Source organism: Miscanthus floridulus, chromosome 14, assembly GCF_019320115.1.
Source record: "Miscanthus floridulus cultivar M001 chromosome 14, ASM1932011v1, whole genome shotgun sequence".
Lineage (NCBI taxonomy): Eukaryota > Viridiplantae > Streptophyta > Magnoliopsida > Poales > Poaceae > Miscanthus > Miscanthus floridulus.
The window spans coordinates 42,728,420-42,745,986 of NC_089593.1; the positions used below are offsets into that span (position 1 = coordinate 42,728,420).

General features: G+C 41.6%; 1 protein-coding gene and 1 long non-coding RNA gene across 2 annotated transcripts; one reads left to right on the forward strand and one right to left on the reverse strand.

Moving 5' to 3' along the window:
• Positions 1-868: 868 nt before the first annotated feature.
• LOC136505682 (3-oxoacyl-[acyl-carrier-protein] reductase 4-like) lies at positions 869-3,247 on the forward strand. The gene is made up of 11 exons (XM_066500834.1): positions 869-1,037; positions 1,158-1,318; positions 1,488-1,541; positions 1,779-1,859; positions 1,985-2,030; positions 2,196-2,290; positions 2,420-2,452; positions 2,581-2,715; positions 2,834-2,927; positions 3,030-3,112; positions 3,215-3,247. The coding sequence occupies exons 1-11, from the start codon at positions 869-871 to the stop codon at positions 3,245-3,247; spliced, it is 984 nt and encodes a 327-aa protein (XP_066356931.1).
• Positions 3,248-12,715: 9,468 nt separating this feature from the next.
• Positions 12,716-13,538, reverse strand: LOC136505547 (uncharacterized). The gene is made up of 3 exons (XR_010771231.1): positions 13,466-13,538; positions 12,938-13,115; positions 12,716-12,843 (listed from the first exon to the last, which is right to left on the reverse strand). It is a non-coding gene; the product is annotated as an uncharacterized lncRNA (long non-coding RNA).
• Positions 13,539-17,567: the final 4,029 nt, after the last annotated feature.

Below are 17,567 nucleotides of genomic sequence, written 5' to 3' on the forward strand. Positions count from 1 at the left end.
GATAGATTAATTAGGCTTAATAAATTCATCTCCTAGGTTATTGACGACTCTTGTAATTTGTTTTATTATTACTATCCGATCGCTCGACGTGACACCCCATGTGACACCTGATATGACACCTCTTAATTTTTAGTCCCTAGATCTAAACACCCCCTAAGTGCAGCATCTAGATTGACACAAGAGGAAAGCAAGCTTTTATCATCCAAAGAGCATAGCTTATCTGAAGTAAAACAGGAAACCAAAAGTATTTTGGAATTCCTGATATTGTTCAAATCTCCTAGCAAGTGAAGATATAGCTAGACCAATAAAATGTTTAAAATAATTAACCTGAAATGTCTTGTGCAGATGATTCAGGTTGGTACATGTTTTCTCTTTATGGTACATTGTCCATGTTATTGCATTCCTATTGATATGAAAAGGTGCATGATGAATCTGGTGGTAAATATATCTAGCAGTAAACTTTTTAAATGTAGTCGATTGCAGAGCTCAGATTAATAGTTCAAGTGAACTACTGTTAACTCTCATTTCATTTCTTGAGAATAAAATATACATCGTTTTTATGAGATGTGTGCCAATGGTAAGAGTAACACATGGAGAAGTACTGGACGAGACCATCCAATGGTTGAAACGCATGCATCTTTTCCATCCACGAATATGTAGCAGCCTGCCAAGTCCAGCACAAACGGTTATTAGGGCAGTCATGCAAAGCAAGCCTCCATCTAATCCGCGACGCGTCGAGGCAGCCAGCCATCTTTCCGTTTCCGATCTCTGCTCTAACGATCCTCTGACTTCAAACTTTAAAGACGTCATGAGCTGCGGTGGCTGCCAAGAAACATATCATCAGTCCGTCCCTCTACAACAGCTAGCAATGGCTGCCTCCACAACATCATGCGCTGCCAGCCTAAGTGCCGCCTCCTGTGTGTCTCCGCCACCGCAGCGCCGCCATGGCAGCAGCTTCAAGCCGCCGCAGCGCTCTGGACGGCCGACGGCGACCCTATCCGCATCAGGCAACCAACGGAACCTATCGTACCTAGACTGTACGTGCATGCATTACTGCCTCTAGTTAAATTTAGCTGACGTTTCATCAGAAGGAAAAATGACTTATTAGCATGCAGTACATGTACTAGCTTCTGTCATCTGAACGTCAGCTTTTGTAGATAGGACAAGGACTAGAAGAGGCGACCGAATCAGAGCTGTAGATGCCGTGACCATGGATGGCTGGGCAGCACGGCTTGAAGCCCCGGTAGCAGTTGTCACTGGAGCGTCTAGAGGGATTGGCAGAGCCATAGCTGTGGCACTTGGCAAAGCAGGGTGCAAGGTACGTACAACGACTTGGGTTATTTTTGTGTATGTTGCCGTGACAAACTACTGAAAACCTGCTACGTACATTTGGCAAACTTATATTAATATATACTGTACTACTCCAATGTGAATAGATGTTTCATTGTTATTACATGCATGCGTTTTACCTTGTTCGTTGATTTAAGGTGATTGTGAACTATGCCAAGTCAGGCATGGAAGCTGAAGAAGTGTGCAGAGAGGTGAGCTAGCTAGCTGATTAATTGTTTCCACATTCGCTGATTGATTGAATGATTAAACCCCAACAGCGTACAGTTCATCATGAATATATCATGCCAGATGCACGCGTGAAACTGGTGATATATACATTTTATTTTCATGTCGTCATGGTTCTTCTTTGATCTCTCCTGTCAAAATGAAAACAGCATATACATATATATAACTAAATATATGGTGAATTGGTGATCCGATCCGTGCAGATCAAGGGGTCCGGTGGGACGGCGATCAGCTTCGCTGCCGACGTCTCTGCGAGGCCCGACGTCGAATCCATGATGAGGGCGGTGAGTTAACCTTGGCTCACTCATATAGGAATAGGGGAATCAAATAAGTACATTACAGGGTTCATCGATTTGGTGCTGTTGTATGAGTGACGTGACGATTGTGTTTCATCTCTTCTCTGCCGCAGGCAATTGATGCTTGGGGAACTCTGAATGTCCTGGTGAACAATGCAGGTCTGAATATTTTTTATCCCATTCGCAACGTGCTGCCTGCCTTACTATAGTTTTTGGATAAACCATTTAGTTTAAACAACAATAGTACTGCATTTCACACTAAGATTGGGCACAAATAACCAACTTTGTTTCGATCGATCGGATGACTGACTGAGTAACCAACAGGGATTACACGTGACGCACTGCTGATGCGGATGAAGAGGACCCAGTGGCAAGAGGTGGTTGATGTCAACCTCACAGGCGTCTACCTCTGCGCGCAGGTCTCCGCAATCTTGCTTCCTTCTTGACCTCTTCCGTGTCCTGCCTGTCAACTAGGGATGCATGTGGTACGTCTTCCTCTTGCCATGCATGGAGCTTTAACTAACTTGGGCTAGCTCATTGTTCAGCAGGCTGCAGCCACCGTGATGATGAAGACGAAGAAGGTAACTGCAGCTAGCTAACTGTGACGCCTCACGATCATTTATATTAGTTAACTTCTTAGCACCATTTTTATTTCATTATTATTACTCGTTGCTTGGTTGCTTATACATACAATACATACCTCAATCAGGGAAGGATCATCAACATCGCATCAGTGTCCGGGATCATCGACAATGTCGGGCAGGCCAACTACTGCGCCGCCAAGGCTGGGGTCATCGGCCTCACCAAGGCCATGGCCAGGGAGTACGGCAGCAGAAACATCAATGCAAGTATTTCATATATATATAGTGTATCCGTGCTTCTGCCGCACCATACCTGAAGTCGAATCCTGAAGATGAATGAAACAAAACATACCCTAATTAAGCTTGTTGGCGGCTTTGTAGGTGAACGCCGTAGCACCGGGCTGGGTGGCGTCCGACATGACCGCCAAACTAGGGGACGATGTGGAAAGGAAGGCGCTCGAGACCATACCATTAGGTAGCACTGCAATCTTCTCTTCTCAGCATCTGTTGGTGTCTGAATCGTGAATTTAATTTCACACTGCCGCTGCTGAATGCTGCTGATGCAAATCATATCTAGGACGGTTTGGGAGGCCAGAAGAGGTTGCCGGCCTGGTGGGGTTCCTGGCTGTTCATCCTGCCGCTAGTTACATCACCGGACAGGCGAGTAGAAACGGCTTCCAGTTTCAGAATAATGCAACGTGAGGGCGTTCTTTCTTCGTTTTGGAGCTTCTCAACTCAAGCAGTTCGATTGTTCTTCTGCAGGTGCTCACTATTGATGGTGGCCTCTCGATTTGAAGGGTTTCGTGCCACTGGCTCATTTCTCTCCATTTTGTAACGTTCCACATGAAAATAGTAAAGTAAAACTTGTTATTGACAAAAATATACTCATGTTATGCTATTATTCCTTTTATTTCGAGGATCATGACGGTGTTTTGACTATATAAAAGTACGATACACTGGTACAGAAATAAGCTACTCCCGGTTGGAAAACCCTTCAGTCCCGGTTTTCCAACCGGGAGCACGAATCCGGGACTAAAGGGTCCCTCCTTTAGTCCCGGTTTCTCGCCCACCAACCGGGACTAAAGAGGCCTCCCGGCCTGGCCACGTGGGCTGGCCCTTTAGTCCCGGTTGGTATTACCAACCGGGACTAAAGGTTTTTTTGTTTCTATTTTCAATTGATGATTCGTTTTGGTTTTCGAATACACATTCTACGCTGCTAATAATATACGTATTCTACACGCTTATAATGCTCGAACATTTTTGTACAAACTAAAGTATGAAACTAACGTATATATTACATGCATATACATATATTGTACGTTATTTTATGTACATATAATATGTATATAAATAAAGCTTGCATTGTATATTCTATCGTATCCTTGGGATAACAAATTCACTCCATCTGGTTTGGCTTCCATGTTTCGTTCATGTCATTGTAGAACTCGTCGGCAGGGTTTAAGACCTGGTCATTAAGAAATCCTGCTATGGTCTCTTGAATTGCTTTCAGTTGGTCACATCGTATGACTTTTTCCTTCAACCATAGAGTCTTCAATAAAAGTTAAAGAAAAAATATTAATATATATATGTGTTGGTCACGTGATTACTTATATATACGAGTAATAAAAGAAATTGTGAATATATGACTATATTTATATAACATACTTTGAGGATCTCTTTAGGAGTTCCTTTTGAGTACGCCATGATGAACTCGCAAACATAGTATCCGCAGTAGTTGGTCCCCTGTTCTTGCCTCAGAACCCACTTTTACGAGAAAAAAGATCCGGTGAATTGAAAGCATGCATGGTGTTAATTGAATTATATATATATATATAAATGTAGCTAGTACTTACTTTGTGTGCGATTACATCCAGTGGCGCTTTGCAATGTTTCATGTGGTGTTCCTCAATGAAACTTTTCCAAACACTGCGCCCAATAAAATAAAAAATTAATTTAGCCTTTAATAATTGTTGCAGTTAAGAGATCGGGATATATATAGTTGCTAAAGAGACCAAATTACCCTTGGATAATATCTATTATGTCTTGGTACTCTGTTTGCTCTTTTCTTAACGAGTCTAAGATGCTCAACCGACTATTGGCCATATCGATGACCATCAATATCCAGTGATTGCTGCATATGTTTTTATACACAAATATGATCGATATTAACTAGAGTCAACATATATATATATATATATATATATATATATATATATATATATGGGAGATAGCTTAGTAAGTAAGCAAATAATTGAACAAATGTCCAGATGATCGACATTAATTATTTAACACTCACTTGAAGTTGTAGGGGAAGAGTATGTCCTTGTTTTATCGGTTCACTAAGAACCTCATGAGATTTTTCTCGAGTTCAACTTTCCATTCAGGCGGGGGATTAGGGTGTTTGAATACGACATTTGGATCAACGAAACCAACATCATTATCCTTTCTCTTTCTGAGTTCTGTCATCTCATATCTGCATATATAAAAATATAGTGTGAGGATATATAATTTATATATATACATGTAGCTTTATATATATACACTTTAATAGTAGAAAATAATCACACTTACAAACAATAGCAGCTAATGAGACTTTTGTCGAGAGAGTCCAGGTGGCATAGTTGGTGTAATTCTAAAAACTCGACATATATAACGTTATCGCCACGGAAGTAATATTGGTTTCTAACTCTGACAGAAACAAAGGTTGTCTCTCCCCGTTCACACGCCGCCATGTACCACTTGTTTAGCTGGTACATTTGCGTATCCAGTTCACCTAAGGCCTCAGGGTTGTATAGACTCTTTCCATGTTCAAATTTCTTCCAAGGATCCACTTTCGGAGCAGATGGTCCCTCAGCAAGCACTTGGGCAAGGTCCAAACCAGTATCCTCGTAAAACCGAACCAGGTCCTCAAAATCGACGTCCAGTAAGTCTAAGTTTGAACCATATTCATTACGAATGACAAGAGGGGGGACTGATTGTTGTGATTGTTGTCCGAGTTGTGCAACACCTTTCCCTGCTCTAGTCTTTTTTTGCGCCGCCTCAAATGACTTGGTGAGAGAGCGGTCGTAGTCTGATTTTGGCAGGGTCTTTTGAGATTCCTGTTTTTTCTGGTCCACCTTCTTTCTTAGAAGATCTGGAGGTAGGTAGAAGTATGGTTTCTCCGGGTTCTCCCTCGCTTCTCGTTGCTTTCTTACTTTTTTAAAAAAATTGTTCACATCTTTTTGTACTGCAGCATTTAATTCCTTTTCACTTTTCTCGTAAGACAGTTTTTGGGGAATAACTGGATTAGAAGAGGCTTTCTTCTTTGCCGGCTGGTGGGCCAACAGCTTCGTTTGCAGGGCGGACCTCTTAGGAGCTGGCTGCTTCTTGGTCATCAAGGGAGGCGGGGCAGCCGTTGGAGATCTCCTTGGAGGCGTTGGAGACCTCCTTGGAGGTGGCGGCCGTGGCGGCGTTGCATAATCATTTCCCGAAGCACTATGATGATCTGGAGATTGAATAATTGGACTTAGGTTGGCGGAGGCCCTGCTGTGTGAGTACAAAAAACAATAATTAGGTATAAGAAATTATTATTATTAATCATGCATGTCAATAGAAAAATAGTGAAAAAATTATTTCGTTCACTTTTGTCCGCACCTATTGTCTGGTAGTTGAGGAAGCGGCGGCGGACTAGAGACCCCGTGAATAATGATGTAGCGCTGGCGCCATAGTATGAATGTCTTCTCTGCTTCTCCTAGAGTCTTCTCCCCATCACCTCCTAAAATGTCAGGAGCCAGATCACTAAAACCTTTGTTAACTCTATCCACTGAGACGCTAACATATCCAAGTGGTATTATTGCCCCATGGATTCTTGGTGTCTTGGTAGGATCTAGAGGAGAAAAAACATCGAGAGCCACCATGATTGTGGCATTCTCTTTTAGAATATGTAGCTCACATGATGTAAACGGTGCAGTGATGTCATTCACGGGGAAACGCAGCATTGCGTCATCTTGATTTGGCAACTTCGTGGAAGCGCAGCTGCTTTTTAACTGATCAGGGGGCTAATATTAATGCTAATTCCTGGATCTGATGCCTGCCTTTGGGCACTCATTGCTATTTGCACTTGCTTTATGATTTCCTCCTGCATTCTAGCTTGCATGTCTTTTTCGCGCTCCTGTGCTTGAAGCAACACCTCCCGTGACTCACGAACATATTCCTCCAACCTGCTGATCTGCGCTGCTTCCTCATCCTTCCTTCTCTGCTGGCTTCTATAGGTATCTATGTCGTTAGGGAAACCATGCTCCCAAGAAATGTTCCGTCCTAAATCTCTCGTTCGGCCACTGTGTTCTGCAGTCCCGATGGCATACGTCAGTTCATCCTTCTCTCTATTGGGCCCGAACGCACCACTAGCTTTAGCTTGTAGAGCATAAGAAAATTTTTGTGTTTCTCTTTTGAGTTTTGGGCCATGAATCAGCTTCTCGGTCTCTAGGTCCAGTCTTCCCCCATGAGCGAAAAACTAATTCTTCGCGCGTTTGGGCCAATTGAGTGATTCTGGTATGATACCCTTGGCAAGAATATCCGCTTCTATTTTTCCCACTTGGGAATAGCAGTCGCGTAGCCACCTGATCCCATGACATGTTGATATACCTTCTGTTGGGTATTCTCTTGGTTCCTTCTCACCCGTTCCTCACCCTCTTCCGATGTCTTGTACTGTACAAAATCATTCTAGTAGGGCCTCAACTTCGCGAGCGGGCCCCCCTAGTATTGAAATTGGGTGTTAGGTTCTTCTTGACGTATTTCGTGTATAGGGATTTCTTCCAAGTCTAGAATTATGTGGCCATCTTCTTCATAGCCCACTTTCGAACTAGCTCCTTCAATTCATCATCGTTGATATCATCATAATCATCCGCTTGCAATGTGAAATAGTGAAGGATATCATCCCAAATTAAATTCTTATCAAGATCAGAGACAAAACTAAGATGAGGCTCGTTGATCTTTTGCTTCCATTCACGGGCACTGATCGGAAGTCTGTCCCTTACAAGGTCTCCACAATGTTGCATGAATTTTCTTACATGTGGACCAAGTGGTTCGCCTGTCTCGATATTGAATTCTGATATTATGTAGCGCCCCTCCAATGGCTTTTTCGGGCCTCGAATATTTTTGCTTTTCGCCGTTGTGGTCGTCGATCCAGAGGGCTACGTATAAAAAAAGAATAAATAAATATCATGTGTACACATAATAGATGATAGATATTAATATATATATATATATATATTATTCAAATATATATATATAAATATATATACCTCGCTAGTATTTTCTTGCACAATATTTTCTTACTTATTTTCAAGAGCCAGGTATTGACTCCCGTCATCTATATCCTGCTGGTCACCATCGACAAATTGAGTGCCGGTGTTGATAATATCCATCATTTCTTCATCCATGTTGTCTCTCGGGGCAGCCATCTACCTTTTACACCACTAGATATATCTATAAAAAATAAAAACCATATATCTATAAAATGGATCGAGTCATGTGCTTAAAATTAATTAAATAACTACACTCGAAATTCAAGTCTCCAAAGCATAACTTTGATTTCTTATTTTCTAGAAATATTTATTGGCAAGTGATATATATAACAAATTTATATATATAACAATATAAATTTAAAACTCTCTAATATGTATAACAAATATATATATATAACAATATAAATTTATAACTCTCTAATATCTATGTATAACAAATTTATATATATAACAATATAAATTTATAACTTTAATATATATGTATAACAAATTTAGCTATATAACAATATAAATTTATAACTCTCTAATATAGATGTATAACAAATTTATATATATAAAAATACAAATTTATAACTCTCTAATATATATATATATATATATATATATATAACAAATTTATATATATAACAATACAAATTTATAACTCTCTAATATATATATATATATATAACAAATTTATATATATCAATACACAGTACGTTGGGGCCGGCAGCGTTGGTGGAGCGCGGGGCGGCCGGCGTTGGGGTGGCCGGTCAGCCGTCGCGGAGGAGGCGCACGGGGTTCTGCGGTGGCGTTGGTGGCGCTCGGGGCGGTCGGCCGGCCATCGCGGAGGAGGCGCACGGGGTTCTACGGCGTCGGGAGCCGCGCGGCGTCGAAGAGGTGGCCACGAGCGACGGTGACAAGGGCGGCGGCGGCGGCAGTGGCAATGGGCGACGAAGACGAAGAGTGAGGAGGAAGAAGAAACGACCGTCTTATATAGGGGAGGGACCTTTAGTCCCGGCTCCTGTAAACACCCAGGACAAAAAGACCTTTAGTACCGGCTGGTAATACCAGCCGGGACTAAAGGTTACCTTTAGTCCCGGCTGGTATTACGAGCCGGGACTAGAGGTGTATTTTGGCGTGCCGCAAAAAATGCAGCCCACCTTTAGTCTCGGGTGGTGGATCTACCTGGGACTAAAGTTGGGCTGCAGTTTCACTTCCCGCCCGTTTCAAGCTCCATTTGTTTTTTATATATTTTTTCTATAAAATGTTAAAGTCTTGTTAATTGCACAGTAAATTAAATACAAGGCATAAAATTGTTTTAAAAGAATATGAATTTACTTTTGATTTGTTGCACACAGGAAAATTGTGTGACCTAAAGTTTTTTGTTTTTTCTTATAAATATTGAAACATAATGTCATTAATAATTACTATTTCGTTAATGCAAAAATGTAGTGTTTAATTTAAATCATTAAAACTTTTGTTTTCGATTGGAAATTTGTTTTCACATCATTTTAACGTAAATCTTTTCATTTTTTCATCACTCATTGTTCAAAAGCGACATGGAAATCCCACCATCAAACACAAATTTAATCTGAACATAGAAAAAAAGAAAACACCTAATAAACATCTATGAATTCACAATTATTACATAATACCTCTAATACACACTATTAAACATCACTATATATATCAAGCGGTCATAGTAGTGAACTTCTTCTTAACGTATATCCCTTGGTTATGATCGCGCCGTAACCATGGAGTGTCCTCATCATTTAGCTGGATGCTTGGGTCTTTGTTCACTGGGAAGGGTGGAATTCGGTCATCCTTTTCATAATCTTCTGATATGTCTGACTTGTCTTCAATTTCGACAATGTTTCTTTTCCCTGAAAGAACTATGTGGTGCTTTGGCTCATTGATTGGGTCGTTGTTGTTTTTCCCTCTCTTCGGTTTTGTAGACATGTCCTTGACATAGAACACCTGATTCACATCATTGGCAACGACGAACGGTTCGTCTTTGTACCCAATATTGTTGAGGTCCGCGGTTGTCATTCCATACTGGTTGTCGACTGCTACCCCACCTCCAGTCGCCTTTACCCATTGGCACTTGAACAAAGGTACCTTAAAAGTAGGGGCATAGTTTAGTTCCCATATCTCCTCTATGCGGCCATAATATGTTTGCTTATTTCCATTAGGGTCAGTGGCATCTATGCGGACACCACTGTTTTGGTTGGTGCTCGTTTTATCTTGGGCTACTGTGTAAAATGTATTCCCATTTATCTCGTACCCTTTATATGTGAGGATATGCCACGATGGCTGCCTAGCCAACAAATAGAGTTGCTCATCAATACTCTCATCACCCTGACATTCTTTTCGCAACCAGTCGCTGAAAGTTTCCATGTGCTGACGCGTAATCCAAGCTTTAGACTTCCCTGGAAACTCGGATCGGAGCAACTCTTTATGTGTCTCGATATACGGATCCACCAAGGAGGAGTTTTGCAGAACTGTGTAGTGTGCTTTATTAAAATAATTGTCCTACGTACTAATATATGGTTTCTTCCCTAGTGTCCCCTTTCCACTTAGTCTCCTCTCGTGTCGCGATTCAGGACATTGAACCATATCATTCTGTAGTTTAGCTAGATCCATTGGATCGATTGCCTTCTGAGAAATTGCATTGAGGAATGCACATAGCTTCATGGTGGCTAGACGTACATTTGGAGGTAGAATTCCTCTTAATGCAACTGGAAGCAATTGCATCATGAGCATGTGGCAGTCATGGGACTTTAAGTTTAGGAATTTCTTCTCTGGCACATTTATTATACCCTTTTATATTCAAGGAGAATCCAGATGGTACCTTGATGCTTGCTAGGCATTCAAACATGCTTTCCTTCTCTTCTTTGCTAAGAGTGTAGCTGGCAGGACTTAAGTAATGGCGTCCATCATCTATCTTCTCTGGATGCAGGTTGTCTCGTTCTTTCAAACACCGTAGGTCCTGTCGTGCTTCAAGTGTGTCCTTAGGCTTCCCATACACACCCATGAAGCCTAGCAAGTTCACACAAAGATTCTCCGTCAAGTGCATCACATCGATCATGCTACAGACCTCTAGGACTTGCCAAAAGGGTAGCTCCCAAAATATGGACTTCTTCTTCCACATGGGTGCATGACCGTCGGCGTCGTTCGGAACAGGTTCGCTGCCATGTGCCTTTCTAAATACTACTTTCACATCCTTGACCATATTGAGTACATCCTCACCAGTTCGGTTGTCCAGCTTGGTCTAGTGGTCTACCTTACCTTTAAAATGCTTGCCTTTCTTTCTTAGGGGGTGATTCGTAGGAAGAAATCGACGATGGCCAAGGTACACGACCTTTTGACATTTTTTCAAGAATATACCTTTAATGTCATCGAAACAGTGTGTGCATGCATTATATCCCTTGTTTGATTGTCCTAAAAGATTACTTAGAGCAGGCCAATCATTGATTGTTTCAAACAACAATGCTCGCAGGTCAAAGTGCTCTTGTTTATGCTCATCCCACACACGTACACCTGGTCTGTTCCACAAAAGTAGAAGTTCTTCAACTAGTGGCCTCAGGTACACATCGATGTCGTTGCCAGGTTGCCTTGGGCCTTGAATGAGCACTAGCATCATAATAAACTTACGCTTCATGCATAACCAGGGAGGAAGGTTGTAGATACATAGAGTAACAGGCCAAGTGCTATGACTACTGCTCTGCTCCCCGAAAGGATTCATACCATCCGTACTTAAAGCAAACCTTAAGTTTCTTGCGTCATTTGCAAACTCCAGAAATTCTCTATTGATTGCTCTCCACTGGGACCCATCAGCAGGGTGTCTCAACATATTGTCTACCTTACGGTCTTCTTTGTGCCATCGCAACAACTTTGCATGGTCTTTGTTTCTAAATAGATGTTTCAAGCATGGTATTATAGGAGCATACCACATAATCTTGGCAGGGATTTTCTTCATGGGACGTTCGCCCTCAACATCACCAGGGTCATCTCGCCTGATCTTATACCATGATGCATGACATACCGGGCATGCATCTAACTTCTCGTACTCCTCGCCATGGTAGAGGATGCAGTCATTAGGACATGCATGTATCTTCTGGATTTCTAATCTCAAAGGGCAAACTACCTATTTTGCTTCGTACATAGTGGCGGCCAATTCGTTATCCTTCGGAAGCATCTTTTTTGGATTTTTAGTAACTCCCCAAATCCCTTGTCAGATACACCATTCTTTGCCTTCCATCACAGCAATTCCAGTGTGGTATCCAACTTTTTCTGCCCCACGTCACAAGTTGGATATAGCAATTTCTTGTGATCCTCTAGCATGCGCTCGAACTTGATCTTCTCCTTTTCACTTTCGCATTCTCTTTGTGCGTCACGAATGGCCTGACCAAGATCATCAGCGGGCTCATCTTCTGCCCCTACCTCTTCTTCAGCTTCCCCCATTGCAGTATCATTGAAGGCACCATATTCAACAATAATGTCATCATCGTCCCATTGTTCTTCTTCACCTTCTTCCATTACAACCCCAGTTTCTCCGTGCTTTGTCCAACAAATATAGTTTGGCATGAAACTCAACTTCAACAAGTGTGAATGAAGACTCCTTGAGCTAGCATATTCCTTCAAATTCTTACACATGGCACATGGGCAGCACATGAAACCATCGCATTTGTTTACCTTGGCCACACGTAAGAAAGAATGCACGCCCTCAATGAACTCTTGGGAGCGGCGATCAGCATTGTACATCCAATGCCGGCTCATCTGCATTACATGACATACATACCATATTAAAACCTAAAACATAATTAGTTAATTATATGACATGCATGCCACCACACAAGGTATTAATTTATGAAAGTCTCGCTACAATATAGACAATCCCAACTACCACTAAAAAACTAAAGCTAAAATGCACTTCAGCAGCATAAGGATTTCGCAACCAATCCTAACTGAAATAGATAGATCATGTGTTTGTTCAACATCTATGGGCTTCTTCCGTAGGATCACTGCCTCATCAACCGCCGTAGCCGCCTGTGCAAGAGAGTTTTGCATGTGTTCAACATACTCTTCCTCCCAGTACCAGCCTGAACATCCAGTGCCATCCCACTGAAATTAAAATAAAAATTAGAACTTTAATCACAATCATCATGAAAATAAGTATAAATTAACCATAATCATCAAATGCGACAAAATAACTCACATTGCGATTCGGACACTTGTAGAAGATACGGCCCTTGTTGGGACACTCCTTCCTCACTCGGTACTCCATCACAATCTTCTCCTCACACTTGCCGCATGCAATGAGAGGGAGGTCCGGCCTCAGTCGCTTTGGAACCCAATGAGAGGTCGAGGACCCGGAAGAAGTTGCCATCTACTCTCTATACTCATTTTTAATATAATATAAATTTCTCATTTTATAAACAAATAAAATTAAAAAAAAAACTCTAAAATTCTCTATATCTCTAAACCATGAAGTGTGCTATGCATGCTAGAAATGAAAGCTGAATACTAGTTTTGAATAACTACTTTAACCTTCCTTCATCCAAATATGCAAACTTTAAAGTGATTTTGAGCTTAAATGGCTTATGTAGCACCCAGTTTTAAGAACAAAACTAGATACACACCATATGTGAGCCTAGGAAGTCAAATCTCACATATAGCTACAAATAAGGGTAATATCAAAAAGACAATGCTTAAATACATAGCGTATTAGTATAAAGAATATAACCTCAGAGTATAGACAGCGGAAAGACAACTCCGATCTTCAGGCGAAGACTCTAATCCACAGGGACAACTGACTGGTTGATCATAAGCCTAATTCCTCCAAACTCTAACAATCTGGTATCCATCCGGGATTTTTATCCAAATAATTGAAAAAATAAAGCAAGCGTAAGTACATGTCGTACTCAACAAATATAACATGGGGTTCATGAGACTCAAAAGGCTGACACTGGTTCACTACGATTAGCTTTTAATGAATCATCTTTTAGCCATTGGGTGGCAACAAGTTTTTTTTCACAAGCCCATAAACACATGATCAGGTAAACATGAATAATGAATAGCATAAACAGTAATCATTAATGAGCATATTCATCATCAGTATCATCCGTGTTCATCATCATTAACCATTAGTGATCATCTATTCCGTAAATGTTCCAAGACCGCTCGTGACCGTGAGCACGGTTGATATACCTGTTTTACACTCTGCAGAGATTGTACACTTTCACTATGAGTCGTGATTTACCCTTTCACCCGAGGCGGCCAACCTCTTGACCCACTACCAAGGAAGGTCGGCAGGGTTCACTATGAAGCCTTTCAAAGGTTCGTCTAACAAGTTAGGGCCGCTAGGTTTCTATGGCCTACGAATGTAGGGCTCCCCTTCCGACAGGCACAATGACGCGCAGGCTATACATTGACGGACAGAGGCCGCACTATATCCAACCCGGAACACACCCCTCTTGTGCCATAAAGGTAACCACTAACAAGCTAGAAAAGGCCCTCATACTAGGCTAAAGCCAGAGCCATATAGCCCTCACAGCTGTACTGTAAGTCCCGGATGATCACTTATAGATAAGTCCTTAGGGAGAGGAATCTAGAGCACCATGAATAGCCCAATGCTCTAGCCCCTTGTTCCATGTTGCTAAAAAGCATCTTTTAGTGTTTATTGCATATACCATTAGTCAAGTTACAAGATCATGGTTGTAGTTGAGCAGTAGCATCAAACTACCCAATGCAATACCCCATAGGTGACAAGGTACAAGTACAAAAGACTAGGATATCCTTAGTGGTAGTCAAGGTAGACACATGCAGTATGAATTGAATGATTAAAGGTGAATAGGACAACAAGGAAGATCCCATGCTATACTTGCCTTAAAACACCGATCCTTCAGTAAGCTTTAATCTTCAACGTTCTTCTTCTTGATCACCACGTATACCTCACTGACTGGACATGATCATATAGCACCACACAAGCATCCATACAATCATACACGAAGCAAACAATAGATCTAAATTAGAACAGTACACCAAACATAAAATCAAGATGGAAAGTTTATGAAACGAATCTACGTCTCGTTACAAACACACAGACGTGAAAAGCACACTAATCAGAGCTACGGTTAAAAAGATACATCTACCGAAAGATTTACTCATAAAAGAAAATATAAAACTATTAGCTTCATGTGTTTTAAATATATAAAAACATATATAAGATATTTCATAGATATTATAATTTAAGTCAAATTTAAGTTTGAATTATAAAACTAAAGTGAAAGAAATCATATTTTATTTACAAAACACAGTTGCATAATCATTCATCAAGATATGATTCAAACCACGAAATTCCAGTATTAGTGACATGATAATCACTATTACTAACGCGTAGATCTCGTTGCTATGAATCTAACGCAACTTGAATGGACTAAAACGGAATTAAAACGCAGAAGATATGAAATAAACAAGATTTCCTTTAATAAAATAATAGATTAATTCTAGCCACAAATTTTAAAAGTTGAAAACCTACTTAACAGTAGTATTAACATGTAGATTATGAAATTACGAACCTAACGCAATTTGAATGGGTCAAATCGGAGTTAAAACGGAAAAGTTATGGCTAAAACAAAATCAGTGGCAATTCTATAAATAGTTGAAAACATATTTAAGACCTTATCGAAACAAAATATGCTTTCAAATGGGGAAAACAAAATCTATAAACATGTTTTGGACTACGGGTTCGATAATATAAAAACTCAGGGGCTCTTATGAAAACATAGCGGCCGAAGGGGTATCAACAACTGGAGGTCGTTGGATCTCTACTGACCGGCTCAGATTATATCTGAGGGGAAGGAAGTGAGAAGAGCCAGCCGGAACAGTACCTGGACGGTGGCGCCATGGCCAGACCTCATCGACGACGTCGGCTTCGATGCTCCCGGTCACCACAGGGCACGGGAAGACATCGGGGAGAAAGAGAAGCTCGAGGCGAGCTCGATGGAGGGCTCGAGGGAAGCTGGGACGGCGCGGTGGTGGCCTCGGGTGCGGTTGGGCGGAGTGGAACTCGCAGCGGCGCGACTTCGGGCATAGGCGGTGGCTCGGGCGATGCAGCGGCTCGCTAACGGGTTAGGCGAGGGCGGCGGGGTGCGGGAGGCTTATATAGGGCGGAGAAGACTTGTTGTGCACGGCATCGAGGAGACAGGGCGGACACGGATTCCCGGTGACGGCGTGGAGTCTAGCTCGGTGACGACGGGAGGAAAGCGATGACCTCGACATGCGGGCCCAACGCGTCAGTCGCAGAGGAGGCACATGACCGCAACGGTGGCTTCGGCTGGGCCGCGATGAAACAAAGGAGCGGGGCGCAGGCCCAAGCGGGAGGAGAAAGGCGGGCCGTGGGAACTGGGCCGGGCGCCAAGGGAGAAGGGGAGGGCGCACTGGGGTGGCTTGGCCCATGCGGGGAAATGAAGAGGGCCAGGCCAGCTGCTGAGCTGAGCAAGAGGAAGCAGGCCTTTAGGCCGAGAAAGGAAGAGAGAATTTGTCTTTCCTATTTTATTTTTCAAAACCAATTCAAATGTAACCCAAATCAAATTTGAATAGGATTTCAAATATACCTTTTTCAATTCAAACATAAATGAGAAATTTTGATAAGTTTTCAAAAATAAATTTTACACCTTCCTAAATGCATTTATTTCTTAATTTTCTTCTTTCTTTTCTTTTATTTCAAAGCCATTTTTAATTTCTTTCCAAAACAATTCAAACCATTTTGAATTTTAAATCAAAACCACTCAATCAAATACATCGAATGCAATGGCATGTATGCACAAATATGTTTCTAAACCTTATATTAAATTTTAATTTCATGAAAATTTTTATTTCCTATGTTTTAATGAACACAAAATTCCAAATTTAATCATTTTAGCTCTATTTCCAAAAATTCAAAAATTAGGGTGTTATAGCTTACAAATAAAAAAATCCACCATAAAAAACCACATATATCTAGTCCACAAAATGAGATATGCTACTGATGAAACATGAGAGTATAAAGTTGGTAACATTTAGAACCGAAGAATCGATGGAGGAATCGAAGAAATCTTGTGATTACCGGCGATGAGGAAGAAGAGAGGCCGGCGATGAAGCAAAAACACTGAGCTCGAAGTGGCTCGGGCTCGGGCAGGAAGAAGGGGTATATAGATCTTTAGTCCCGGTTGGAGACAGCAACCGGGGCTAAAGGTCCTTTTCTAGTACCGGACGGAGCCTCCAGCGGGAGTAGACTTTTACTCCCGGACGGGAGTAAAAGTTAACCTTTAGTTCCGGTTGGTAGCTTCAACTGGGACTAAAGGTCCCCTACAGCAAAAGCCTGCCGCAGTAGCCGTTGGGCAGGGACCTTTAGTCCCGGTTGGAGCTACCAACCGGGACTAAAGGTTTCTCTAGTCCCGGGCGCGAAAAATACCGGGACTAAAGCCAAATTTCGAAGTGGATCAAAAGTCGTTTCTCTACTAGTGATTTTCACCGTAACCAGATCCCCAAAGTTTAACCTTTGCTTGTCCCGAGTAAACAATTTAACTTAGCCTCGGTGGATTAGTGGTTGCTACAATGCTTCACATTAGCATATTTCTCCTTGAGTTGAAAAATTAGCAACGTTGAAAACTCACCCATATTCTTTTAGTCCTTCGTGGGGGCATATGGCCTTATCCTTTGTCTCATGCGGTCGAGACAGAACAACTTTAACTTGAGAACCATTTTTCTTATCCCGCGCAAGTTTCATATTGGAGATTTTGCAATATTTTTCAAAAGAAAACAATGTTCCTCGTATGGTACTCTCATGTCGCTCAAATGGTGTA

Coding starts and splice junctions, on each gene's coding strand:
- LOC136505682 (XM_066500834.1), top strand. CDS start 869: ATGGCTGCCTCCACAACATCATGCGCTGCCAGCCTAAGTGCCGCCTCC. Junction 1,542..1,778: donor CTGAAGAAGTGTGCAGAGAG/GTGAGCTAGCTA, acceptor CGATCCGTGCAG/ATCAAGGGGTCCGGTGGGAC. Junction 2,716..2,833: donor ACGGCAGCAGAAACATCAAT/GCAAGTATTTCA, acceptor GCGGCTTTGTAG/GTGAACGCCGTAGCACCGGG.